The sequence below is a fragment of the Elephas maximus genome, chromosome 22, assembly GCF_024166365.1.
Source record: "Elephas maximus indicus isolate mEleMax1 chromosome 22, mEleMax1 primary haplotype, whole genome shotgun sequence".
NCBI lineage: Eukaryota > Metazoa > Chordata > Mammalia > Proboscidea > Elephantidae > Elephas > Elephas maximus.
Genome location: NC_064840.1, coordinates 58228250 through 58256079, shown reverse-complemented (window position 1 = coordinate 58256079; position 27830 = coordinate 58228250). Strand labels below are relative to the sequence as shown.

Here is a 27830-nt window from a genome sequence, read left to right as displayed (position 1 = left end):
CCAGATATTTATAATTTCATGCAGTGAAATTCCTTGCCTCAAGGAATTTCTTTCTTCCATCCTTCTACCAGTTCAAATCTTACCCAATTTTTGAAAGCCCTATTTAAATTCTATTTTCTCCATAAGATTCTCTAATCCTTTCTGCAACTGAATTCCAGTAAAAGTTTCTCTGCCATTTTGTGACCCAACTCCCTTTCTCTAAATACCTTATTTTCCCCGTCAAACCAAGAACACTTCTCCCGTTTTACTGTCCAGAGCACACAGCCCATTGTTTTGTATACAGCAAGTATTCATTATATGTTGAAATGGAAGTATTTCAGATGATTCCAAACGTGAACATAAAGAACAATAAACAAACTGTGCGATGTTGCGTGTGTAACAAAACCATCCCACTCTAATTTGGGGAAAAAAAAAGTGAAAAATACATTTATTTTAAAAAATTTATTTTACTACAGTATAGTACAAGGTTGTGGCAACAGAAAATAAAAAAGAAAATGGATTGATAGTTATAAATATCTAAAGCCTCCTTTATCAATTATTAAAGTGATACCATTCTCCTGTTCTATTGTAAAATTTATAGAGAAAAAAGATTTACACTGTACACAAAAGTAAGGAATACCTTACAAGAGTTGTGGAATAAAGGAAGGAGGAAGAATACTTGACCTGATTCAAAAGGTGGTAGAGATCCAGAAGTTTCTGGGAGAAACAGCCCAATCTGGCTGGCCAGCCACCCCCTATTTGGAGGCCCTATTAACGCTTTCTTGTGAGCATATATGTATACATTCTATTTCTAATACAATCCTTCCATCTTGAAGAATCTAGCTCTTCTTCAGTATTAAGACATGCTTTTATCTTGGTGGCCCCATCTCCAAAGCCACTGATGTTGGCAGATTTAAGAGGTTGGGTTTTTGTTCTACATCTCTTCTACTCTAGATGGTGGCATTCCTGGAGAAGCTGGCATTCATTTATCTGTCTTCCCATCTGGCAGAATACATTCTGAAATCAGACCTTGACTCCTGAAAACTTCCACAATAGGAACTCACTGTCAAAACACAATCACTTCCCTCTCCTGCCAGTTCTCCTCCCACTTCCACTGTGTGATGGTTTATGGAGAAGTCTGTACAGAGAATCACTCCGTCTTTGCAGTGTGTCTTCTGAAGAAGGCAGGATACCAGTTGATTTCAGAGAGTTGGATTTCCTAGGTCACGGTCGCATATTGTCTTGAATCCAGTCTAGGTAATTAGCAACCTTGGTATATACACCCGGAACATCTTTCTGTCCACAGCCAATGCCCCAACTGATGATGCCAACCAAAGTCATGCGCTTGTCCGTCATACACACCAAAGGGCCTCCTGAATCACCCTGCAAAAGAAAGAACGGGTTCGTTGTTTGCCAGAAACAGGGTTAATATTGTATTCTTCAAAGCGCTTTGTTTAGAGATGGAAATTTTTACATCAATGATCTTGATCTTCTACACAATTAGGTTGTATCTACATGTGTAAAGTGAAGTAGAATTGAGATAATTCCTCAGACGTTTCAGGCCGCAAAGATCCCTGGTTTTAACTTTACTACCTATTATATGGCCTTAAGCTAAAAGTGCTTTGGTTATAGGCACTTGTAAAACCAAAACAGAAAACCAAACCCAGTGCCGTCGAGTCAATTCCGACTTTATGTGAATTAATTGGGAGAATGTATGACTAGCAAAACTCTTGGTAATTGTTAACTGTTATTATTATATTGAATCCAAATGATTTTTTGGTTTTGTTTTTAACTTGAATTTTGCAGGTAGTGGTTTCACTTTGCATACAACCTTTTTATGACTGTTGAGTTAGGTGATACATTTGAGGTTTCTAAAGAGACCATTCAAAAAGAGACCAAATGCTGTCAAGAAGCTAAGAAAAAAAAAAAAAAGCAACATGATTACCTAATAAGAACACAGCCTACAAAGTCTTCAGCCACAGGAGCCCTGCTGTGCTGCTTTTTGGGTATGGTCCCCTCTAACCCCCTTTTTTTTAACCCCCGGCTCCTAAAGGAGAGCCTGGCCTGCTGCGTTGTTGTTGTTAGGTGTTATCAAGTCAGTTCCAACTCATAACGAACCTATGTACCATAGAACAAAACACTGCCTGGTCCTGTGCCATCCTTACAATCGTCGTTATGCTTGAGCCCATTGTTGCAGCCACTGTGTCAATCCGTCTCATTGAGGGTCTTCCTCTTTTCTGCTGACCCTGTGCTTTACCAAGCATGATGTCCTTCTCCACCAAAATGTCTGCTCGGTAATAGTTCCTGAACTATATCTATGTTCTAATACCAGGAAGTTTGTCTATCCGTAGTATCCCAATATCTTGTTATCCTGAAATTTAAATACTAACTCTGCTAAGAATGTCAGCACAGAGAACCTAAAATAATTGGCTTTCCCAGGGTATTAGGGCTGAATATCAGTTTTAAAAATTACTTCTCTCAGCTCATCTATATCCTGCTTCCCAGGGAGCTCCCTTTTCTCCTTCCTCCTACAAAGCAAACTCCAATCCTCTAGCACCTACAGATATGAAGAATTTCTTAATTTGTGTTGCTTTATCTGTCACTTCAGCAATCAATTGCCTTGGCTTACAGGAAATCCTGTACCAGGTGGAGTTTCCTGTGTAGACACTGGGGAAATTTCCTGCAATTTAGACTTCTTAACTTTGGGTAACTTTGATCTTTCTCCAATTGCTTTATTCTCTGAGGACCTCATCTAGAATCCCTGGGGCCTCACCAAGATGAAACCACTCCATTCTGATTGTATATATTCTTGTTTAAAAACCTGTTGACCGAGGAACACTTTTCCCCTTGGGTGGGCCCAGAGCATGAAGAGACGCTCGTGTTTACCTGGCAGGCGTCATGCAGGTTCACTTGGCTTCCTCCACTACGTGTGTCTCCGGCACACAACATATTGTTTGTGACGGTTTTATTGAACATATGCTGTGATGTGCAGCGGCTGGACGGATACAGTCGGATATGAGCCTCCTTCAGGCGCTCGGAATAGGAAGGAGAAGCTGAAGGAGAGGGGGAAGAAGTCTTATGGTTTTAGAGAAAGGAACGAGGAAGCCAAATTTTCCAGTAAGACCTAACATTTAACAAGTGTTTTGCACACAGTATGTTTAACACTATGATATTGCCAATATTTGTTCTGATTTACAAAAACAACAATTTTATAGGATTTAACCAGGGTTTCTCAATAGCAGCGCTATTGATATTTTGGGCTAGAAAATGCTTTGTTGTGAGGGTCTGCCCTATGCATTGTGGGATGTTTAGCAGTATCCTTGGCCTCTACCAGATCCTGGTATCAACCCTTCTTTACCCCAAGTTGTGACATGAAAAATGTCTCTAGACATCACCAAATGTCCCCTAGGAGACAAAATCATCCCTGCTTGAGAACCACTAGTTTAACTGCTGTTATCTAATCCTCATAATCTAATTAGGCAGGTGGTTTTACCCCCAATTTACCAATGAGGAAAGCAGTTTAAAAACAAAAACATGATGTCCAGGACCACGCAGCTAGCAAGATGCACATCTAGGATTTGACTTCAGGTCTTCACAGCTTCAGAGTCCAAGAACCAAAACCCTCAACCGCTATAAAACCCGTCGCTGTCAAGTCAACCCTGACTCAGGGCAGCCCTGTGTGAGCCGAGGAGAATTGTGCTCTACTGGGTGACCTTTCAGAAGCAGGTCACCAGGCCTTTCTTCCAAGGCGCCTCTGGATGGGTTAAAACCACCTTCCTTTTGGTCAGTAGTTGAGCACTTAACTGTTGTGCCACCTAGGGACTGCTTTAACCACCATACTGCACTTACATGGTACCTTCTTTAAATCTGAAGTACTTCAAAGCTCTCACAACATCCAGACCTGCCCTGACCTGCATGGTGACCTTGTGAGGACGGTGTGTTCTCAGATACTAGGAGGCAGGGGACGTGCCCACGTTTATGCAGAGTTAGTGCCTACAATGGGGCTAGAACCCAGTTCTCGTAACCACTTTTTCCTCTTTCTGGTCACCCACACACCCCCTGCTATCCTGCAGACAGACAGGATGGAGCCGAGACTTCCTTCCACTTACTCGACTCGTGCTTGCCGTAGCCAGAAAGCTCACATTCGGTCCAGTCGGGCAGCTGCAGGCTGGCCTCAGGGAGGCAGACAGGGCGCACCGTGTTGCTCTCCTGAGCACAGTACGATGAATCAGATTTCAGCCGCAACAGTGCTGGGAGGGAGAGTGAGGCAGAGTAAGGCCTGGGTGAAGAGCTGCTTCTAATTTCAGGGGAGGAAGATAAGGGAGGGGCGAGGGTTTGGAAGGAGGAGGTGCATGCGTGTTTTTGTGGGGGTGTTAGCCCACATGCATGGGTAGGGGTTGCCACCTGGGGAGGTCTGAACTCGAGCAGAGAGAATTCTGACAACTTACCAATGTCATTGTTGTAAGTGTCGTCATCAAATTCCTTATGGACGATGTATTTTTCGACTTCAAATTTCTGCTCCTCCTCTCCAGGAACCAACCGGTACGTCCTGCCCAAGACCACCTTAACATGGTGGGAAGGAAACCTATGGAGAGACGGCCTTAGAACGTCAGATTTCATCTAATGAACACACCTGGTTTCAAAGCCTAAGAGAGTAGAAACACTTATTGGGTTTCCCAAGCTCCTACCTCTCCTGGAAGCAGTGGGCAGCAGACAGGACCCAGCAGGAATTGATCAGTGTTCCCCCACATAGAAACCTCTCTCCTGGTGACCTCCTGTTCTTGACAAAGATGGCGGCCTGCCAGGGATGAGAGGTGATGTCCGTGTAGAGTCCTCCTTTAATGCGAAACTGAGGCTGCTTGTACTGTCTCAGGCCACAGGTGGCTGGCAGAGGTAAGGACAGAGAAGGGACATCAGAACTTTGGTCCCTAAAATGAGGCCCTTGAGTACTTATCTTGGTTTTTTCTCTTGAAACCCTACAGGCTTAGTGCACTCTAAGAGTGATGTAACAGTCTCTAAGGTAAAAGATCCATGATTCTCACTTGCTCAGTACATACTACATGCCAAGCAGTATATATACATTATGTTTAATTCTCACAACACTGAGCTTCAGAGAGGCTGAGAAACTTTTTACCAAGGTCACAATGGCACCAGAATTTGAACCCAGGTCTGTCTGACTCCAAAGGTGGGGATCCATCTGCTATGCTTCAGTGCCTATAGTTTTTCCTGCTGTCACTTCCTAGCTTAAGGAATCATGAAGCAGGCTACCAAAATCCCTTGCAGCTTCCTTCTGGGGAATGTCTACCCCATTTCTTTTTCACCTACTCAACCTTCCTCTATCCTTCGAGGCCCAGGTGAAATCCTACCTCCTCCTGAAGCTTTCTTTAACACCCCAGCCCAGGAGGTTCTGAGCCAGCTTACTGATGCCTCTCATTGAGGATGCACTGTAGATGACCGTGGTTGTGAGTTAACTGGCAGTTTGTGTCTTACCCTCCCAGTCAGACTGTTCCTTGAGGAACATTCTGGCTGATCCTTGTGTTCTCGGAACTGAACTTAATCCTTTCTCAGACCATTCAATCTATTCTCACACAATTTCCAAACTAAAGATTTAGAATTTTCTCTGTCTCCTGTGCTCTACCACTAACCCTGTTCCCTAATGTTAAATGAGCTCAGGAGAAAAGTGAAAGGGTTCACAGTCAGAGTATATAGGATCAGACCCCAGCTCTGCCACTTCAGAGCCCAATGAATTTGGGCAGGCGACATGATTCTGAGAGATGGTTTCCCAATCAGTAAAATGGAGACAGGAAGACTACCTCTCACCAGATTGTTGGGAGAATGCTATGAAAGCACTTTATTATCTAAGGAGTGGTATACGAGAGACATCATCTTCCTCTTCCACGAGGATTAATAAAGGAATCTAGAGAGAAAAGTTGGGAGCCTACTTACTGAATTGTTTGTGAAGACTAATGTCAACATAAATTGATATGGGCTGTCTTTTCTTTCTTTCTGCCCCCTCCTCCTCATCCCTATGTTGTGGAAAGTAGTCACTTGCCCAAGCGTGTTCCTGTCCCACCATTGCTTGAGTCATGGAAGTCCCCCTCCCCATCAAGACCTGGCTTTCCTTGGAGACTGGAAGCTATATGGTCTGAATCAGACAACTGTGAAGACACAGAAGGTGGCAGAGGAAATGGTCAAGAAGTGAGACAGGACAAAAGAAAGTAGCCAAGGGCAGCCCTTACAGCACTGGGGCACGTCACAGTATTCCCACGTCAGCTTGTGGTCCTTTAGCACGTGGCACCAGGGCTTGGCATCACCATCTGGATTCCTAGATGATAAGGGAGTTTATAAGAGTTTCAGAAGCTTATGTTCTTCCAGACAGCACAATACAGCCCATGTGAGAGGAGGAGGAGGCTCAGTAAACCAATGGCAAAAACACTGACCTGGGAGGGAGGACCCTGAGCTCTGGACTTGGGTCCATTTTAGACTCCCTCCACAGGAAAAATAACTTTCTTTTAACTTTAATTTTCTATCAGTAATACAGCAATCTAATCTCACAGGGATGTTGAGAACAACTATGAGACGTTCTGTGAGGAAACTCATAATTCATTGAAATAAGGGCACTATGTCAGAATGGAGTAGATGAGGACTAAATAGCTCTGGGGACCAGACCCTTAACTGGGCATTCTCATTGAGAAACAGGTATGCCTGGCTTTTCATAATAGGTGGCATTCTAGCACATGAAAGTTAAATTATATAATATCCATGGTTTCTTTCAACCCAGTGAGTCTTTCATAACTTTAAGCACCAAATCTTCTCCCAACCCATCTTACCCCCATGATGTACCCATGCAGTACGCACCGGCAGTAATTGTGTTTGCCCAGGCCCAGTGCCTGGGCGTTGCTGTTCCATGCTGTGTAAATCTTGCCTATCAGGGTCAGAGAATCCCACTGAAGGCAGGTGGCACCAGATGTGGTAATGCTGTGGGTCCCCTGGTAATCTAACCCCTTTCCAAAGTAGCAATCCTCTTTTTTTTCTAGAACGAAAGAAATCTCAAACTGAAACAAAACCAATCAAGCAGATCAGTCATGTCGTTCAGGAGGACCTGGCCTGGAGATGCTGACCAGAGAAGTTGAAGGCCAGCCTAGCATTGAAAAGGGTGTGATACCATCCCACTCCCCTTTTTTCTCTTTCTTAAAGCCCTTTTTTACATAGTGGCATGGATTGAATTGTGTCCCCCCAAAATATGTGTCAACTTGGCTAGGCCATGATTCCCAGTATTGTGTGCTTGTCCTCCATTTTGTGATCTGATGTGATTTTCCTATGTGTTGTAAATCCTAATCTCTGTCTGTGGTTAATGAGGTGTTGTAAATCCTAATCTCTGTCTGTGGTTAATGAGGCAATATTAGGTTACGTTAAAGAGGATTAGGGTGGGATGTAACACCCTTATTCAGGTCACAGCCCTGTAAGGGGAGTTCCCCTGGGGTGTGTCCTTTTATCTTATAAGAGATAAAGGGAGAGAGAAGCAAGCAGAGAGAGAGGGACCTCACACCACCAAGAATGAAGTGCTGTCCTTTGGACCTGGGGTCCCTGCACTGAGAAGTTCCTAGGCTAGGGGAAGATTGATGACAAGGACCTTCCCCCAGAATTGACAGAGAGAGAAACTCTCCCACTGGAGCTGGCGCCCCGAATTCAAACTTCTAGCCTCCTAAGCTATGAGAGAATACATTTCTGTTTGTTAAAACCACCCACTTGTGGTATTTCTGTTATAGTAGCTCTGGATAAGTGAGACACATAGGGATGACAAATAGATTTCCTCTCATATGCCAACTTCCATCAATTGGATGTGGCTTCCTAAATTGCTGTGTTGACAGAGATTCTGAGGTATATTCAGGTTCAGCAGGAAAAGGTGCTACGTTCAGTTAGTAGTGAGCGCCATGAGCTTAGGAAAGGGAGAGGGGGTGAGCCTGCGAGTGTTGCCTATTTTTACCTATTTGCCTTACTTTTCTCCCTTCCCATTTGAAACTGACCAAGTATACCACCATGCATAAATAATCTAAACCAGTGAGTCCCATTTTAGACCAGATCCTGAGAGGTGGAGTGGATGCTTTAGAGTTATGGTAAAAAAGTTCTCAGATTCACAGGTATACCAGCATTACCTGTAGACTTAATGTATACATATAAACACACACATACATATAGAGATATAAATCTTGAAAAAATATACTTATTAAGTCTACAGGTAATAAAGATATGTATACATAAACGTGTGTGTGGGTGTGTGTGTGTGTGTGTGTGTGTGTGTAGGAGCCCTAGTGGTACAGTGGTTAAGAGGTTGGCTGCTAACCAAAAGGTTGGCCGTTCAAATCTACCAACCGCTCCTTGGAAACCTTATGGGGCAGTTCTACTTTGTCCTATAGTGTCACTATGAGTTGAAATTGACTCAACGGTGATGAGTTTGGTTCTTTTGGTAGGGTTGCTATGAGTCAGAATCAACTCGATAGCAACAGGTTTTGGTTATATATATATATGTATATACACACACACATATATAGACACACACACGTGTATATATATATATATATATACACACACACACACACATTTGGTGTTGTCGTGTGCCATTGAGTTGATTCTGACTCATACCAATCCTAAATAGCATAGTAGAACTGCTTCATAGGGTTTCTTAGGGTATAATTTTTATGGAAGCAGAACGCCTGGTCTTTTCTTCCACGGAGCAGCTGGTGGGTCCAAACTGCTGACCTTTTGATTAGCAGCCAAGCACTTAACCATCATGACACCAGGGATCATATATATATATTTTTCATACCATTGTGATGAATGACATACAATTATTTGCTAAAGCACCACTGAATTCATAGTAACTTTTTGTAACTTGATATTTTTTCAATCTGAGAATTTTTTTTTCACATTAAAAAGTCTTTAAAGAGAGAGAAAAATAATAGGCTCCCTTGCCTGCCCCCCTCCCCAAAAAGGGAGAGACTTCATTCGTTCTCAGAAGGATCGGAAACCACTGACCAGCCTCATCCTCTCCTCTGCAGAGAACAAAACTGAGGGTCACAGGGGTAAAGAGATCACCTCAAGGTCAAACACCTAGTTAGAGGTCAAGCCTGGGTAAGGACCTAAGTTAGGACTTTCTCGCTTTTACAACTAACATGGTTGACCACCCGCTCACTCCTTTTGCTCCTCAGCTCCAGAAGGACTGTCAGGCTTGTCCTCCCAGACACTTCTACCCCAGGGGACACCGCAGGGGGAGCTGGGTGGGGGGGTGCCCTTACCATTGGCACAGGCTGGCGTGCTGCAGAACTCGGAGGTGTACTTCCCCTCCTTAAAGATGTAGCACCAGGGCTTCGAGTCTCGGTCTGGGTTTCTGAAAAATCAGCCAGGCAGGGCCAGGAGAGGTTGGAGAAGTAAGGCCTTTCCTTTCGCACCCCACATTGAGGGCCTTTTCCCCAAGTGTAGCAGCTTCTCGCCTGAGAAGAACCCACTCGGTAGGAAAGAGACCTTCTCACCTGCAGTAATTGTGGTTCCCAAGGCCCAGCCTGACAGCGTCGGGCCTCCGCCCATTGTACGGCTTCAGGGCCAGTGCGCTGCTGTTCCAGTTGAGGCACTCGGCCCCGCTTTCCGCTGTGCTCCATGTGCCCCTGTAGGTGACTCCCTGGTCCTTGTAGCATGTGGCGTTGGTGTCTGGTTTAAAGCAGAACACATGACCCCCTGCATGTGAATCCCCTGCTTATTTAGCTCTTTAAAGGGCTCTCCTATCTGCTCTGTCATTGCAGCAAACCCATGAGGCAGGCTGGCTGCTGACACACTGGAGCCCATGAGGTAAATCGGGTGGCTGCGGTTACCCAGTGGGCTGGGCCAGAGCCAGGTTCTAAATCTGCACCTGAGGTCTGCCCATTTGGCCCAGCACCTTGGTTTCCTAACTGACCCTCGGATGACCCTTTCCTGTTCCCACCCCCACCATTGCCCTTGCCACTACACACTTCTTTTCCTTTCTGGATAAATTCAGAAGTTTGGATGCCAGTTCCTCTCCCACACCCACCCACCTACCTACCCACTCACCTATTTCACAGCGTTTCCCCACAAATCCTTCAGGGCACTGGCAGACAAAATCTGAGAAATAGACAGCCTGCTTACACGTCCCCCCATTGAAACACCTTGGTTCACTGCAACCTGTCAAGTATAAATAAAGAAACACCTAAGTACTTTCTGGGGGCAGTGATGGTTCAGTGGTGGAGTTCTCGCCCTCTGTGCTGGAATCCTGGGTTCAATTCCCGGCCGATGCCCCTATGCCCGGCAATTTGCCTGTTGCTATGATGCTAAACAGGGCAGCATTTCGTCCCTCGGGGCCCCCACAATTTGGGAGCTGACAGGATGGCAGCTAGCAACAAGTGCTTTCAAAGCAGCTTCAAGGATTATTAAAGTTTTAAGAGTTGCTATGAGTTGAAATCGACTCAACGGAACGGGCTTGGGGTATTTTTTTGGTTTTCTATATGTCCAGCACTATTCTCCTTTGTAAAGTGGTTTACAAAAATTAATGTAATCCTCACAGCAAACTATGGGTTTTTGTAAGTGAAGTAGCGTTATTTTTAAGAGTGCTTTCTATATGCCAGGCGCCGTTCTAAGCAGTTTTTAAAAATCAACTCATTTAACTCTTGAAGCAATCTGTGAAGTATGTCTTATTATTCTCCCCATTTGCCAGATGAGGAAACCGAGGTTCAGCAAGTGAGGGCATTTCCCTAAGGTCGCATAGTCTCACTCCTTTTACTCTGCCACCTTTACCTTTGCCTAAGGTAGAACATGCCTGGAGTCACACCTTTTGAAGATGCTGGGGATTGTGAAAGACAGGGTTGGAGCCCTCGAGACTGGACCCCAGGAGTTCGAAACCTCAGTGCAAAGTCCAATACGTACTTTTGATGGGCACGGAGTGGCACTGTGCCCTGCCACTGTTGCACCAGCAGTACTCCACCCGGTTGCTTCTGATCACGGGACGCAGCCACGACTCGTGATGCAGGTACGTCATCTGTGTTTTTTCATCTCTGCAGGTCACTATAACGAAACACAGGCTGGCCGCTTTAGAGTACAACTCACAAAATAATGACTTGCCACTGTCTGGCCCTGCTGAGAGGAATCCCTCTCTTGCTTTCAGTATAATCCATCCTTTACCCCTTTCTTGCTCTCTGTGGTAGACAACAAATACCTAATATTTGCCACCCAAGACCCCTTTCATTGCTTTTCCTCTGAGGGACCCCTGTTTTGAAGGAATTTACCTATTAAAGTACATTTATTAAATAATGCTCCAATTTTCCATTCTTAATTCATCAAATATATACACATATGCACTCTGCCTACCAGAGTTTTTGATTCACATGACTAGTACCACATTGAAATGATTTATTTCTGGCCCCAGAGTGGCATTTTAGTCTGTACAGAAAATGTGCTACTTCCACTGGTATTTTGGATGTAACGAAAATAGTTGAGGTACCCCCTTTACCTCTCCCTCTTTCCGCAAACCAGAATGCCAACTTTAAAAACTCTTTATGCTCATTGTAAATAATACTTTTGCTTCTTTTAAGGGTCTCTTGGGACCCGGATGCCTTGTAGGAAATGCTGTGCTATTCGACAGCTAAGGCGGTCAGAATTAAGGAAAAACTCACTTTGGGGAAACTTCTACTTTAACAGGATGTTGAAAAGTCTTCCATACTCAAAGGAACCAGGTAACGATGGAAGACGCATGAGAGCCCCAAGCTGATAGTTTTGGATCTGAAGCTGGGCCTAGAGTTTTCCAAATCAGAGTCCAGAGCTTAACCCAGTCATTAGCTATTTTTTGTTCCTTGGTTGATTTGTTTTGGTTTTTGTGTTCACAGTTTTCTTCCTCCAAGTTACCCTTTTTGGAAACCTAATGGGAATGGTTCCTCAGCTTTCTAGACATGAGCTAGAGTCAACTCTAGATGTGGACTTATACAGAGAAACTCCCTCTTTCTTTCAATACCATTTCTGTGAGGTGAGCCGGGTTAAAACAAAAAAACCAAGCTCCTCGCCATTGAGTAGTTTTCGACTCATAGTGACCCTATACGACAGAGTAGAACTGGCCCATAAAGTTTCCAAGGCTGTAATCTTTATGGAAGCAGACTGCCACAGCTTTCTCCCGCAGAGCACCTGGTGGGTTTAAACAGCCAACCTTTCAGTTAGCAGCCGAGTGCTTTAACCACTGCACCACAAGGGCTCCTTAACCCAGGTTAGTTATCCCTATTTTACCAATGGAAAAACACAGAGACATAGAAATGGAAGTTAATGTGTTCAAGGACACCGAGTGGGTTCCTCCAGTGGGATTGGGATTACAATTTTTAGGAGAAGACCACCGAGGACCCAGGAGAGCCTCGCTGTCCTGAGTCTGCTCTCTGGTAATTGTGCAGCCTTCAGCAAGCCGCTTCAGTTCTCTGGGGCTCCATTTTCTCATCTTTATAACAAGGACTTTGCGCTATAGAGCTTGCAGGTTCCGCAGGCTCTGTGGTTCCATGACAGCCTGACTCCTTGTGAGGACATGTGTTCCCTTTCCTCTCAGACCCTGGCTAGCTGGCGTTAGCTGAGTGGACAGAAATAAATGATGGAGGGATGATGTGGCGTCTTTGCGGAACCACCCTGCATAATTCCACCTTCGCATGGCTTAAGTAAAAAGGTCAGGGGTAGAAGATAAATCCCCCGACAGAGCCTAAAGTGCCCTTCACCCATCCTACGTCCTGACCCTGCCTCCTGCCTCCCCCAAGCCCCTTCCACCTCAGCCTCATCTTACCACTGTAAGACCTGGCCCCTCTTCCAAATCGGGCGCGGCTTTCCTGCAAAGAAACCAGGGTTGGAGGGAGGATCAGCAAATGCTGGGTGTCCCCAGAAGAAAGGCGACCAAACCAGAAGACCACCCGTGAACCTGCCAGTCAGACGTCACCTGCCACCCATGAAGCTGCCAGTCAGATATCACCTGCCCTGAGTTCACCCCTAAGGTAACTGGCCCCAGGTGGAATGTCCAGTGCTTGCCTCTTTTCTAATTTTTCCTCTCCTTCTAGACTAGCGCTTTCCAAAAGAACTTGCTGCATGATGGAGATGGTCTATATCTGTGCTGTCCAACGCGGTTGCGACTAGTCACATGTGACTATTGAGTGCTTATTAGGAAATGTGGCTAGAGTGACTGAGGAAATGAACTTTTATTTTATCAAATTGTAATTAATTTCAAAGTTAAATCGCCACATGTAGTTAGTAGCTACCATACCGGTCAGCAGAGCTCTAGACCCCTGTCTCCTTCATGTAGCCCTTCCAGACTCTCCCCTTTCTAGAATCCCGCAGCTCAGGTATCACTCATGTGGCCTGAAATGATACCCTTTATTGTGGGGCATTTTCAGAGAATTTCTGCAGCTTCCTTCTCAGCTAGATAATAAGCAGCAGGAGGACAATTTACCCTCGTTTTCTGGCTCACAGCACTTACATTCTCTTTTATAAATACTTTACGGAGTAACTCAAACACATTCTTTAAAATCAGCTCCAAACATTGCAATCAGAGACAGTGGACTGGAACTGTTTACTCATGTCAGTGACTGGTTCCACTGCTGGGACCCTGAATCCCTAGTATCCTACACACTGGGCAGCCATGTATATGTGCATCCTGCAGGCACACTGATCCGCTCTCCCTTCGCCTGTCCACGCTTTGCCACTACTTCCACCCCTGGGGCTCACACGCCGACTCCTGATTATACTGAGGGGCTTCTGGAAGTACTGCAGCCTCAAGGGATAGGGCACACAGAGATAGCCTGGACACCTCACCTGGCTGGACAGAGTGAAGACTACACCACAAAGCAGCAATAGACACACGAGTTCTTGCTTCATTTTATTCATCGTTTCTTCAGAGTGTCCCTTAAATTCTGGAAGAAGAAGGAGGGAAAAAAAAGGCTGAATCATGTGGTATGAGAACTCAAAGTATATGACAAAGTTCAAGAATCTGAGACTTCATCATGGTTGGAGTCCTTCGGCATCAGCTCCCACAACAGGAAATACCAGGGCAACTGTCTGGAACATGCTTTCACCCAGAGATTTCTGTATGCTGAAGGACAGGACCATCTGTATGGTTCGCGTTCGCTGGAAGTGAATTTCTGCCCTGGGTTGACTACTCAAGCCACAGTAATGTCCTCTTTCTGACTTTTTCAGAGGAAGCTGTAGGGATTTTATTGCCAGCAAATCACAGGGCCAGCTTACCTCAGATTGCCTCTGCGCTTCCCCTGAAAAGGGAGCCCACTTCCATGTCCGAGCGCTCCCCTGGGTCCAACCGGCAAAGGCAAGGCTCCCTCCATGCCAGCCCTCCCCTATCCCACCCCTCCATCGGAATGTCTGCCTCTTTTTATAGAGTGACAGGCCTGACAAAGTGCAGATTTGCAGAAAGGAGAGGAGGCATCTGGTTTTTGGTCATTAGACTCAGATCTTCCTGGATCCACAGTTCCCAGTTTCCATTTATCTTTCCCCAGTGATCTCGCTCTCAGCAGCTTAAAGTAGGTTAGTTGGTTGGGGTGTTATTTTGTGGTCTGGCAGGCCCTCTCACTCCTTCATCCACAAGAATTAAATCAGGGCATTTCTTCCCTTGACTCATTTCCCTTCAGTCACAACAACTTTTTGATCCCACCCCTCCCCCCTTTTCCCTGAGGATCCAGGGAAGCTCCATCCCTCTATCTGTCAGAAGCTTCTAGGACTTTCATCTTTAACTTGCTCTGGCCCCTTCTTTGTTTCTTTGCAAAACTCTGTTGGAAGTCCCATCCTCCTCCCATCACCACAAGCTCTCTTAAGAGCAACAATTAAAAAAATAATAAAAGAGAAGGAAGGGGCTCTTTATGCCTGACTCTCTTGGGCAGCTGATGACAGGCAGCGGAGGGAAAACGGAGCTGGGGAAAGAGGGTGAGAGGTCGTGCAGAAGGATCTGATCGACAGTGAGTCCAATAACAACACCGAGGGCAGGGACTCAGGGGGATTCATGGCTCCTCTTCCCATGAGGAGGGACCGTTGGTCTAATTCAGCATGGCTTCCAAGGCAGGGTGTGTGCTGTTTGAGGGCCCTTTTCTCACCAGAAGAGCCCTGGTGGCACAGTGGTTAAACACTTGGCTGCTAACCAAAAGTCGGTAGTTCCAACCCTCCAGCAACTCCTCAGGAGAAAGATGTGGCAGTCTGTTTCCACAAAGGTTACAGCCTTAGAAACCCTATGGGGCAGTTCTACTCTGGGGCAGTTCTACTCTGTCCTAGAGGGTCTTTATGAGTCAGAATTGACTCGAAGGCAATGGGATTGGTTTGTTTTGTTTTTTTTCTCACCAGAGGAAGCGACTCTGCTACTTACTACTCAGTGGTTTCAAGCAGTTACTGACCAAAAGAAGTAGGGAGTAGGGAGTTGAGTCCATTCAAAATAGGAGCACGCCATGGAATCTTCAGATCATACGGACTTTCTCTGGATTTTCTCTTTCTCTGCTTCCTCCCAATTTCCCTTCTCAAAATTTCTGCAAATTCCTCTCAAGTTCTCCTTTCTAATTTTTTTCCATTACTTATAACCTTTAAAAGTAGATCTTCTTAATATTTACTTCCTTGAGTTGCCCTAGAAATTTAAGTAAAATAATGAAAGAAAAAAAGAAGAGATATAGAGAGAGTGAACAGAAGGAAGGAAGAAAGACCTATTTTCTAGTAGGCATAGTTATTTTCTTATCTTTTTCATGGATTTTCTCAAGAACAAAAATAAAGATTTATTCAACAACTAAAAAAAAAAAACTTCTTAAATTTGTTCCCCTTTTTCTTCCTATGGTAATCATTTTTCACATTTTTTAATAGGTGGTCCTACCCTTTATTACCGAGATTAGGATAGAAAGTGTATGTTAGCTTTAAAGTCTTAGGACTTTTTGAAGAAATTCTAAATGAAGCAATGAATAAATGAGTAAATGAACCACCACCCAAAAAAGGAACTTAACTCTTCTTTCATTCCAAGCCACCTAGTCCTTTCAATATACTTATTCACGTGAGTCCTGGGGATTGGTTTTGTCTCTTCTCTGGATGCCCTTATTAGTTTAAGAACTCAAAGTCCTCTTAATGGAAGACAATTCTAGATGTGGGAAAATTGCAATGTGAGAGATGAAGTATTAGTGCCTTTGTATTCCCTGCCTTTCCACAAGATGACAGCTCCTTCCCCGAGCAAAGTTGGGTGGGGGCAGGAGGACAGGGAGGGGGAGCATAACTTAGGGCTGGGTGTAAAAACTCCAACAACTGCATCACGTTAAATTCTTCTGCAACTTAAGAATGAGCATAAGAGGGAAAACAAACAAACAAAACAAACCCGTTGCCATTGAGTCGATTCTGACTCACAGTGACCTGGTAGGACAGAGTAGAACTGTCCCATAAGGTTTCCAAGGAGAGGCTGGTAGATTCGAACTGCCAACCTTTTTGGTTAACAGCTGAGTTCTTAAGCACTGTGCCACCAGGGAAAGGAATCTGTTTTTGTTTTGGCTCCTGGGAGAGTTAGATAGAGACTTGTCTTTCTTGGACCAGTCCTTGGTCTTCCTAGGCTTCTTTTCACCTTCCTGGGTCTTCAGGGAATCCAGTGCAAACTAGTCTCACACAAGCAAAGCGAAAGCTCCATCCGTGCTGCACAAACACAAGCAATTAGAGCAGCTGGACAGGCTGTATGGGGCAGGCGGATGACAAAGAAATTAGTCATCTTGCCAGCAGGAAAGGAGCGCAGTCCATAGACAAGGGAGAAAGAAGAGAGCCAAGATAAAAACAGTCCTTGTTTTGCCTCTGTTAAAGGGGTGGGCGTAGAAGTCTGGGGGCACTGCCTGGACAAAGAACCAACTGAATACCAGAAATGTGGACTCAGAATTGGGGCCTGTGGGGCCCAGGCCAGAACAGACTACAGCTCCTTAGGCCACTGTCTCCCACCAACAGGAGAAGCTCCAAGTGCTCATAGTGAGGCCAGGGTGGGAAATGAGATTTTAGGAATAAATATAAGGAAAAAAAAGTCCTTTGGAGGCTCATTTTATAAATACAGAGACTTTGATTTTTTTTTTCCTGGTGATGTTTTTCTTTTGTTCTACTCAACAGTTTCCCAGAATCACCAAAGAACTGAAAAAAAAAAAAAAACCCACCAGGGTGACTGACTTTTTGTTGGACTGGAATCCCTCAATCATGGAAAGCATCACTGTCTTGAGAGTAAGGGTCCCTGAGCCCCAGGCCTGGCGCCAAGGCCCAGGCCCTAGCACACACAGTTGCTTTTTGTAGATTTGCAAAAGGCACCCTCTCTGGTGCATGGGGCTCTGCAGGCACAGGGCTTGGCAAGTTGACAAAGAAGCTGTGCAAATTAGAAATAAACTGTCCTTTCCTCCATGTGGATACAGCCCCAGGTCAGGACACGTGGCTAGGCAAATAAAGTGTGGGCTGGATTTCAAGGCTGCGTGGGACAGAGAGTCCTTGTCTGGGACACAACCTGCACATCCGTCCGTGGCGGCCTTGACTGCTTCCAACATGCATGTGCGTCCTGCAGAGAATCTCTGACCTTCCTGCCTGGAAGCCGTGTTTGGTCCTGTTGGCTGTAGCAACCGAGAAACTACTCACTGGCACCGCTAAACAACCTGAGAATGATGAATGTTCTGGGGAAAACGGAAACAATGGTCTGGTAACTAGGGAGGGGTGAAACTCGCTGTAACTCTCCCAGGAAATGGACTGTTTCCCAGAGTCAAGGATGTGTGCCATTTTGACTGAGAAATTGATGCTGTTATCAGCCGGAAACTCAGTGTTCATTTCTACAGTAGTAACATGGCAGAATGCTGATTGATGGGCACCAGTTAACACTTATCTGAGACAGGATTGGGCAGAAGCATTGGAATGGTAGTCAGAGAGCTAGAGGAAGGACCTGGGTGGGGAAGAGTAGGTGAAATTTTGTCTTCAGAGTCTTTACACTTTCTTTCCATTACCTTTTTCCTCTTAGCTAATACTCCCTCTACCGTCTACCTGGTGGCACAGTGGTTAAGAGCTACGGCTGCTAACCAAAACATTGGCGGTTTGAATCTACCAGCTGCTCCTTGGAAACCCTATTGGGCAGTTCTACTCTGTCCTACAGGGTCTCTGTGAGTCAGAATCAACTCAATGGCAATGGGTATGGGTACTGTCTACCTAGGAGTCCCTGGGTAGCACAACAGTTAAGACAACAGCTAAGAGCATGGCTGCTAATAGAAAGGTTGGCAGTTCAAACCCAACCAGTGGTTCCGTGGGAGAAAGACCTGGCAATCTACTACCTTAAAGATCACAGCCAAGAAAACCCTGAGTAGTCATTCTAGTCTGTCACATGGGGTCACTATAAGTCAAAAATCAACTCAATGGTACCAAACAACAACACTAACGAAAAGGTTGGGGGTTCAAATCCACCCATCCAGAGGCACCTCGGAAAACATACAGCCTTGAAAACCCTGTAGAGAAGAGTTACGCTCCATAACACATGGGGTAGCCCTGAGTCAGAATCAACTCGATGGCAACTGGTTTACTGTCTTCCTTCTTCATCTTCCCCCCGTAAAAATCTGCCCTCAGAAGTTGATAAACTCATTCACATATGGTAAAGATGACTGAGCTACCCTTCTAAAAAACATCTACATTTTGACACATAAAATCTGCTCCTAAGGGTGCAAAACCGAGTAGGCTGAGTTGTCCGAGGTTTCCTCCAGGGCTAACGGTCTATGGTTTCCTTTGTTATGAGAAAGAATTACGGAAGGGGTGTGTACATACTGTGTAAACTGTGAAACACTTATAAATGGGTATCAGTACTTTTGTTTAAACACTCAACCACATGCTGTGGTTCTATTTTTAATATTATACAGGAAGGTGATGTGTAATAAAGAACTACACAAATGTAGTCGGTCAATCACATTTTACGACTGTAGGTGCAAACAATGCAATTGTCCCAGCTGTAACAGCACTTGAGGACTTGTAGTTTCTACTCTTGCCAGCAAGAAAAAGGCAGAGACATGAGCAAGCTAGAGCGGGATGGATATTGCAAGGGGAAGACAAAAGGACGTTGATACTATTATCAAATTTTGTGCCATGTTCACGGTTTGCTACATGAATCTTTGAAAAGGGAATTCTTAATTTTTTATTGCTTTGCCAAGCTTCTCTCTGGAAATCTAAGACAGATTTGCTCTCCAAAAGCGCCAATACTCTGAAGTGACTCACTGACTCAGCTTTTAAAACAAACAACATGTATCCCCCTTCTCCCTTCCTCCTCCCAGCTGTGGTGCAAAAAATTAGAAAAAGAACTGGTCAAAACTGCCTAGAAGAGCACAGGCACATCACTAGAGTCAGGACAAGAAACAAGGAGAGATGGGAGGAAGGACGAGGCCTTGGAAAGCGTGAAGAGCTGCCACAAAAGCTCACCTTTCCCAGGCCAGAGACGAACCCACTTTTAAAAGCTTTGAGCCCTGTGGCAAGTGGTTAAGAGCTCAGCTGCTAACCAAAAGGTGAGCTGTACGAACCCACCAGCCGCTCCTTGGAAACTCTATCGGGCAGTTCTATTCTGTCCTCTAGGGTCGCTATGAGTTGGAATCAACTCAGTGGCAATGGGTTGGGGGTTTTTTGGGGATCAGATGCTATGCTCTCAGAATAAGCAGCATTTTCAAAATTACCATCATATAAACAATTTTTAACTTTTCAAAAGGTAATTTTTATGTACCAAATGCTTATTTTCTTTGTCCTTGACCAGAACTCTTTATAACTACAGGGTAAGAGAGGAAGAGGAGAAATCCCTCAGTTTGTTTACTATCTAAGCGGTCAAATTCAATGAAGCAAATAGAATAGAATCCTCTTCTGGCACGCTGTACCCCCACAATCTTTACTCAATTACCCAACAGAACTTCCTCCTAAGTATCTTCAACAGGGGCATATGACCTGTGTCTAAGCCATTTGAAATTAACTGGGCCACTGGTAACAGGAAAAACCCATGTTGTGCATGTTCAATTGTCATCCTTCCATCCCCATCTCCCACTCAGGTTATTCTGATTATTTGAAGGCGGTAGTGAAAATGGGTGTAAGGAGCCCTGGTGTCGCAACTGTTAAGTGCTCCGCTGCTAACCGAAAGGTTGGCAGTTCCAACCCATTCAGTGAACCCACCCGGCATGGGAGAAGAGACCTGGGGATCTGCTCCCTTAAAGATTAAAACACCTATTGCTATCAAGTTGATTCCAACTCATAGCACCACTGCACGACAGAGTAGAACGGCCCCACAAGGTTTCTAAGGCTGAAATCTTTATGGAAGCAGACGGCCACATCTTTCTCCCTCAGAGCAGCTGGTGGGTTTGAACCACCGACCTTTTGGTTAGTAGCCGAGCGCTTAACCACTGTGCCACCAGGGCTCCTCCTGTAAAGAAGCATAGAAAACTCTATGGGACAGAGCTACTTGTCACGTGGGCTTGGTATGAGTCGAAAACAACTCAATGGCACCTAACAACGTCAACAGTGCAAATGGGTAATGCACTCAGCTGCTAACCAAAAGGTTGGAGGTTTGAGTTCACCCAGAGGCACCAGAGAAAGGCCTGGCAATCTACTTTTGAAAAATCATCCATTGAAAACCGTATGGAGAACAGTTCAACTCTGACACTTGGGGTCGCTACGAGTCGGAACGGACTCAATAGGATCTGGTTAACTGGTTAGAGTGAGTGTTGGTTGTGGATCAAGGAAAATACAAGTCTATCCTGCCTTCTTCTAAAATAAAAACAGAAGCAATCATTTCCTAATAAACTCATGTCCTTCTGAAATAAAAATAAGGCTCATCTGACAAACGGTCATTCAGTTAGTCAGTGCAATAAAATGTTAACCCCAAAGTCTGACTCTAAACAAACCCTGAAATCTAATGTTAACCTAAATGAATGTCCTGTTAAGCAATGACGGTACTTCTTCATGTTCCTTCCACTCCCTAAAGCAAACATCACTACGAGGTAATTAAATACACAAAACTTTGATAATTCTTTAACCTACTTCCAGATTTCAACACACTTGAAATCGGGAAATAATGGTCAGAAGTTCCGTTGTCTTATTATATGGATTTATCCACATTTTATGCAAAACCCTTGCATCATAGTGTATTTCGAAGAAGCATGCACGGACTTATATGCCACATACTCAACACGTATTTGAATACTTACCACTTCCCAGTCATAGAGTTTACAAAACCTTTTCATATGTTAAATTCTTTAAAGCAATATTGTTATCTCATTTTTACAAATGGGAGAACTGGACTTCAAAAAGTGTAAGGGACTTGCCCTACTTGACACACCCTGTACCCATAAGAGATCACATTGGGACTCAACCCAGGATACCTAGTACTTCTATCCAGAGCCCCATCCTCAGTCCACTAGTCCTTATTGTCTCTGCAATACTGGGCTTTCGCTTGCTTACTTTGGACATGTCATCAGGGAAGATTAACTGCTAGAAAAGGCCATCATGGTTGGTAGGGAGCCGAAAAAATGAGGAAAACCCTCAATGGAATGGCTTGGCACGATAGCCACAATAATAGGCTCACATATACCAACTATCACGAAGGTAGCTCAGGACCAGGCAATGTTTCGTTCTTTTATACATAAGGTTGCTGTGAGTCAGAGAGGACTGACAGACAGCAGCTAACCACAATGACACTGGATTTAAATGCTTTTAATGTTATCAGGAGGGATCAGTCGCTGGAGAAGGACATCAGGCTTGGTAAAATAGAGGGTCAGCGAAAAAGAGGAAGGCCCTCAATGAGATAGATTGACACAGTGGCTGCAACAATGGGCTCAATTTTAACAATGATTGTGAGGATGGCACGAGACCAGGCAGTGTTTTGTTCTGTAGTACATAGGGTCGCCATGAGTTGGAGCCGCCTCGACAGCACCTAACAACAACAACAACATAGGGTCTCTGGAGCCCTGGTGGCCTAGTGGGTAAGAGCTCAGCTGCTAACCAAAAGGTCGGCACCTGGAATTCACCAGCTGCTCCTTGAAAACTCTATGGGCAGTTCTACTCTATGGGGCACTTCTACTCTGTCCTATAAAATTGCTGAGTTGGAATCGACTCCATGGAAATGGGTTTGGTTTCTTTTGGTTTATAGGGTCTCTATGCGTCAGAACAGCTCCACGGCAACAGATTAATGTGTTCAAAGTTAACGTTTGAGAAGAACAGTGGTCTCTGGACTCTCAACTTTTCAAACTCCAACTCTCTGAGCCTCAGTTTCCATGTTCTTCTAATGGGTTCGTGGTTTTCTAATAGGCTCATTGTTTCCACCTTCCTGAATTGTTATGGTGCTCAGAGGAAAAAAAAAAAAGGTGAAGTCCTGCTTGATGCCGGGTACACAGTACATGTTAGCTATAGTTATTATCATAAACGTCCTTCAGCAATCAGAGGACGAAACTTTACTACCTAGGCAGGAGAAATGCCAAGATCTGTGGTGCCCTCATCATGCTGAAGTATTAATACCAAATACTGTTCTAGATCCTCTGGGCATCGTATAATGACTTGGAACTGTCCTACTGACGGCGTCTTTGCGATTGATACAAAATCTCCAGCCCTTCATCTATGTGCATAGAACAGTATTAACAGTGGCCATTATTTCCTAATATGGGGTGGTGTCTTTTATTATTAACCCACTTTTTTTATTTGTCTTTCCCAGGTCTGTTTACACCATACATGCCAGGGCCACTGTGGGCTCTCTGAAGAAGCCAGATAAGCAGCTGAGACAGCTGGCAGATCAGGCCCTCACTATTGGTGCAGGCTATATGGGTGTTTGAAAACCAAAGCATTATGTGAGAAAAATAAGGAAACTGGAGCTTCCCAGAAAGGAATTCCTTCCCTTTCTCTCTGCAGGCCAGTTGGCAGACACAGACTCTTGCTACCACTGTTGTTGTTAGCTGTGGTCGAGTTGGTCCCTGACTCATGGCAACCCTATGCACAATGGACGTGGGACCATTGCAATCCATCAGGTTTTCATTGACTGATTTTTTGGAAATAGATTGCCAGGGCTTTCTTCTTAGTCTATCTTAGTGTGGAAGCTCTGCTGAAACCTGTTCAAAATTGTAGCGACATGCAAGCCTCCACTGACAGACAGGCGGTGGCTGAGTATGAGTTGCATTGGCCGGAAATCAAACCCGGGTCTCTTACACGCAAGGCAAGAATTCTGCCACTGAACCAGGCAAAATAAAGCAAGCTTACCTTTTCTGTGGACATGACCAAATGTGAATAGCTAGTGGAGATCAAGTGGACCAAGCCTTTCTCTTTTAGATTATTCATACTTGGTTACTGAGTTTAGCTCCCTACCCAGCCCCCTCTCCCCTGCCCTCAAGAAACTACACGAACATCAAGCTGCTCATTTAAAGATGGCTAAAGAAGGGGGAGCTTGAAAATTTCCTCCCACTGTCTAGTAGACCCTCCACTTCCAATCCACCTCGCCCTCAAGTCCTAGCTCAGTCTAATTTTTTTTTTCTTAATTCACAGGCAATGATTTATTCACTCTATTTGTTTTTTTTTTTATCTATTCATCATCAAACTTTTCATTGAGCACTGACTGCGCACCAGGGACAGGCTCTGGTGACATAAAGATACATATGCTGTCCTCAAAGAACTCATTGTTTAGTATAGGGACAGACGGACAACTTCGCAATTGTAGCGTGGTGTAATCAGTATTGTGATATGAGGGAAAGGAGAGAAAGAAAGGGTTCTACTGGAACGTAGAAGGAATATCTAGTTCACTATTGTCAAGGTCAGGTAGGCTTTCTGGAATTGATAATACATGAGCTGTTTATTGAAGAAGGAACAGGAGTTAACCAGATAATGAAGGACTGTTCCTGATAGCACGTCCCACATTGCTTGGAGCTCAGATTTATAGCACTAAGCAACCAGAGTTCCTTTGCTCTTCAGAGCAAACCCCTCTTGATGGGCAAAGAGCATGATTCACATACCCCAGGCTCTCACTCCATGGGTGTCCTCTGGAGGAAGTATAGTTTTGAATCCCTGTGGGTTCTAAGGAATCAGGGGCCTATGGGGGAGGAGTTCAGTTTGGATTGCCTATTGACTTGACGGGAATGGATTTGGTTTTCTGGTTTTAGTTGTCAGCTAATGGAACATTTGTGTCTACATAATTGGCAGGAAAAGTTCTTAATACGAAGGTGTCCCAGGATCTGGGTTCAGCCTTGCCTTGAAGTGGTCTCTTGAGAGGCTCCAGAGGAATAAGATCCTCCAAGTCACTCCCCAAGCAAACCTCTCCAGGCCACTGGTATGTGCGTCGGGAGCATCGCATAGTCATCCTGTGCACCTCAGCTGGGCCTGTTGGACAACAGTCACCACCTGGATCATGGCCACTGGCACGTATATTTGGCAGCCGGGCAGCTGCTAAGGACACCCAATTTGTATTAGTTCTATAGGAAGAACAGCAAGTTAGCATTTCCTAGGCAATCGCGATCAGCACCAGAAGATGCCTGAGTCATCCCTTCAAAAAATATTTTTGAAACGTCTGCTACATCTAGTTCATTTTCTTTTTTGTCTTATTTTGCAGGTCATCAACAATTGGGCTTATCTTTCTCTCTACCACATTCTACAGGAGTATTTCCCAGGCAGGATAATGGAATATAAACTATACAAAAGATCACTAAAAACGTGCCGTCTTTACATGTAAGTAGACAAGTGAGCTGATGGTGGAAGACCACATGGCTTGGCTTGGGGTTGAACCGCGATGGATGATCTCTAAGATTGCTTCTGGTTCTAACATTCTATCTCCCTCACCGTTTTACCTAATCTAAATCATCCTCACCCTTTTACCAGGTCTAAATCATCCTCACTCTTTTACCTGGTCTGATTTAAGACCCACAACATGGTTTTGTGAGTTGGTTGACTATGACTGACAGTTTTTCATCATGCGAAGTAAGTGGCCCAAAGAAGGAACGAGTGAAATCTTCTACTCACTCATTGTCCATCTGAACCATGTTAATCAGAACAGAGCGAAAATCACTCACAGAAAACAGAAATTGTATTCTGAGATTGCAGACGCACAATGCCAAACAACCAAGTGAGATCTGGACATTTCATTTAAAACCTCAAATTTTTCCTCACTTCCGGATACTCAGTGTCACAGAGAAGAGGTATATGAATTTTGAATTTTGAGTGGAGCTAAGTCCACTACCAGTGCCAGCTGTCTGACTGAAAATGACCTGCAGATACCTCAGAAGCTTTGGAAGTCCTAAAGCTGGCACTTACCAAACCATTAAGTAGATTCTGACTCATGGTAACTCCATGTGTTTCAGAATAGAACTGTGCTCCATAAGGTTTTCAATTGCTGATTTTTCAGAAGTAGGTTATCAGGCATTTCTTCTAAGCTATCTCTATGTGGACTTGAACCACTAACCTTTCAGTTACTAGCTAAGTGTTTAACTGTTTGCGCCACCCAGGGACTAGCATTCACTACTCCTTCCAAATGGATTACCCTAGCCAACGACTCCCTTAAAAAAATAATAATAATTTTTTTTTTTAAGTTGGTATAAAACCCATTGGTGGGAAAAGCTCCTGTTAGCAAGTTAGTAACAAAGACTTCATGTGGAGAATAAGTATTCCCAAATGCTATATGGTCCCAGCTACTTATTTATAAAAGCCTTAAATGATTATACTCTCTTCAATCACACTACCAAAAGTATACCTGGGCTGTTTGTTACAATAGTTTAAATTGTACTGATCACCAGCTCTGCTCATCAACATTCTTAAAAAAAAAAAAAACCCACCGCCATCGAGTCAGTTCCGACTTGTGATGACTGCATGTGTGTCAGAGTAGAACTGTGCTCCACAGGGTTTTCCGTGGGTGATTTTTCAGAAATAGATCACCAGGCCTTTCTTCTGAGGTGTTTCTGGGTGGATTTTAGGTTAGCAGCTAAGCCTGAGCTCGATAACCATTTGTACCACCCAGGGTCTCTTATCAACCTGCTAAATTCTGAGGAAATAAAAGCCAGGGTCCCAACTCCTGTCTCATAGAACTTATAAACTAGTAAACTTACAGACATATAAACTTACAGACTATTCCCATTCCTCAGCTACTCTCTGGTTGCACGAACTGCCCCACACCTGTGATGAAGCAACTCCGAGTAGCACAGACCCTGGGAGAATCTGATATGAGGCATCACAAAATAAACCGAGATGGTCTTGGGGTATTTGGACAGAGACTAACCCATTTGAGCAGAAGGGTGGCTATCATTTGCTGTTGACAAGCCCAGAGATTTGAGGCTGGCATTTCTGTGAACTTTTTAGCTAGAATAAATCAATGGGGAAAATGGAGCTACTTCTATTTCGATACCCACAGCGTCCCTGCCGGTGCCCCACGTCCGGCTCCGCTCTCACAGGACCTCCTCGCTCAGCAGCTCATGCTGACCGTCATCTATTGATTCTGGACCAAGCCCCTGTCTAGGTCCCAGGGAGCCTTCCTGCTTACAGGCAGAAATTGCTAGGAAATCACCTTTATGGGAAACCCCCTTAACACTTCTATTTGGAAAAATTTCTTCATGGGATTGAAAATGTATACACGCGCACGCACACACACACACACACATACACATATATAGTTTTCTTCTATCGTCAGTCAGCTGCAGGAAACCCCATTATTATTCCAACTCAGCCACAAATAAATCATTTTTACCACACTTCTTGGTGCACTCATTTGCCATTTACAGAACTGCCCTATAGGGTTTCCAAGGCTGGAAGTCTTTACGGAAGCAGACTGCCACATCTTTCTCCCGCGGAGCAGCCGATGGGTTCAAACTGCCAGCTCCTTCCGTTAGACCCTTCGGTAATCACTGTTACCACTTTTTTGTGCTCTCATTTATCATTAGTCACCTGGGAGCTCAGCGAGTTTCCCTCCTTCCCTTCTTCCTTCATCCCTCCCTCCCTGAGAGGTTAATAAAATAAAGATAATAACAGTGAAAATCTAGAGTCTTCATATGCTTTCTGCGGACTGCTTCAGGAATAAAAGACATTGATTTTTTTCCCCCCTGTAATTGCAAAGTCCTTAAAGAGGACTGCACTCCAGATTGATGCACACTGGACAAAATGCCACAAGACAAAACCTACCTGGGCAGGAGGCGTGGGGAGCAGGACAGAGGGGTTTCTCTACACTGACCCCCAAGTAGAAACAAAAGGCCCTCAGGTCACCTCCTCCCCTTTCCCACCTGGTTAAACCCGTCCTGCAGCCGCCAGCAGGTAAGTCATCCCCCAGCCATCCCTGGCCTCAGTTTCTCCATGGGCTCCTTAGAAGGGCGGCCAGACCACCTCCTGCTCTGAAAGACATGTGTCCCAGTGGCAGCTGATGTTACATTTATAACCCATTAGTCGTGAGGTGCTCCCATTGTCTATTCAGAGCCTTTCTTTGTAATTCTTTTTCACTTTCTCCTTTACTGTGCAAGCAGAGACCTCTCCAAAGAATGCGGCCCTCCTAGTCTCTCTCCTCCCCTGACCACCTCGCCTCCCGAAAACCACTTCAGCCTATCCCAATGAAATGCGAATACAAAATAAATCTCCCTTTTGGAGTGGATTCTAGCTGACCCTCTTTTTGCCTGAGTGATAAAGCCAAGCCCTTCATTAGGTGTTCATTCATTGCTCAGTTTCCCTGAGAGGCTTTTAAGAGGGAGAAGAGGAGCCAGGCAGAGAGAACGGCGTGGAATTTCACCTACCTCCACTTCTTGCCTCCTTCCCTCTGAGAGGCTTTTTCTCCTCAGCTCCAGGCTCTTGCAGGATCTCAGCTCCAATCTCCCCGTGCAGCTCCAGCCTCCTTTAAATTTCAA

At 44.8% G+C, this 27830-nt stretch overlaps 1 protein-coding gene across 1 annotated transcript; it reads right to left on the bottom strand.

The window, feature by feature from the left end:
* Positions 1-442: 442 nt before the first annotated feature.
* On the bottom strand, positions 443-27830 carry PLAT (plasminogen activator, tissue type). Its single transcript, XM_049866401.1, has 14 exons — positions 27720-27830; positions 13813-13910; positions 12794-12836; positions 10912-11049; positions 10063-10173; positions 9510-9684; positions 9276-9367; positions 6838-7012; positions 6219-6304; positions 4668-4863; positions 4428-4564; positions 4089-4229; positions 2866-3032; positions 443-1362 (listed from the first exon to the last, which is right to left on the bottom strand). The coding sequence occupies exons 2-14, from the start codon at positions 13882-13884 to the stop codon at positions 1204-1206; spliced, it is 1692 nt and encodes a 563-aa protein (XP_049722358.1). The 5' UTR covers positions 13885-13910; positions 27720-27830; the 3' UTR covers positions 443-1203.

What these genes read in the sequence shown, in the direction of transcription:
- PLAT (XM_049866401.1), bottom strand. Translation starts at nt 13,884, where the DNA reads ATGAATAAAATGAAGCAAGAACTCGTGTGTCTATTGCTGCTTTGTGGT. An exon ending in TCTTCACTCTGTCCAGCCAG is followed by an intron (nt 12,837 to 13,812) that starts GTGAGGTGTCCA and finishes GTTTCTTTGCAG; the next exon opens with GAAAGCCGCGCCCGATTTGG. An exon ending in GCCCACTGCTTCCAGGAGAG is followed by an intron (nt 4,565 to 4,667) that starts GTAGGAGCTTGG and finishes GTCTCTCCATAG; the next exon opens with GTTTCCTTCCCACCATGTTA.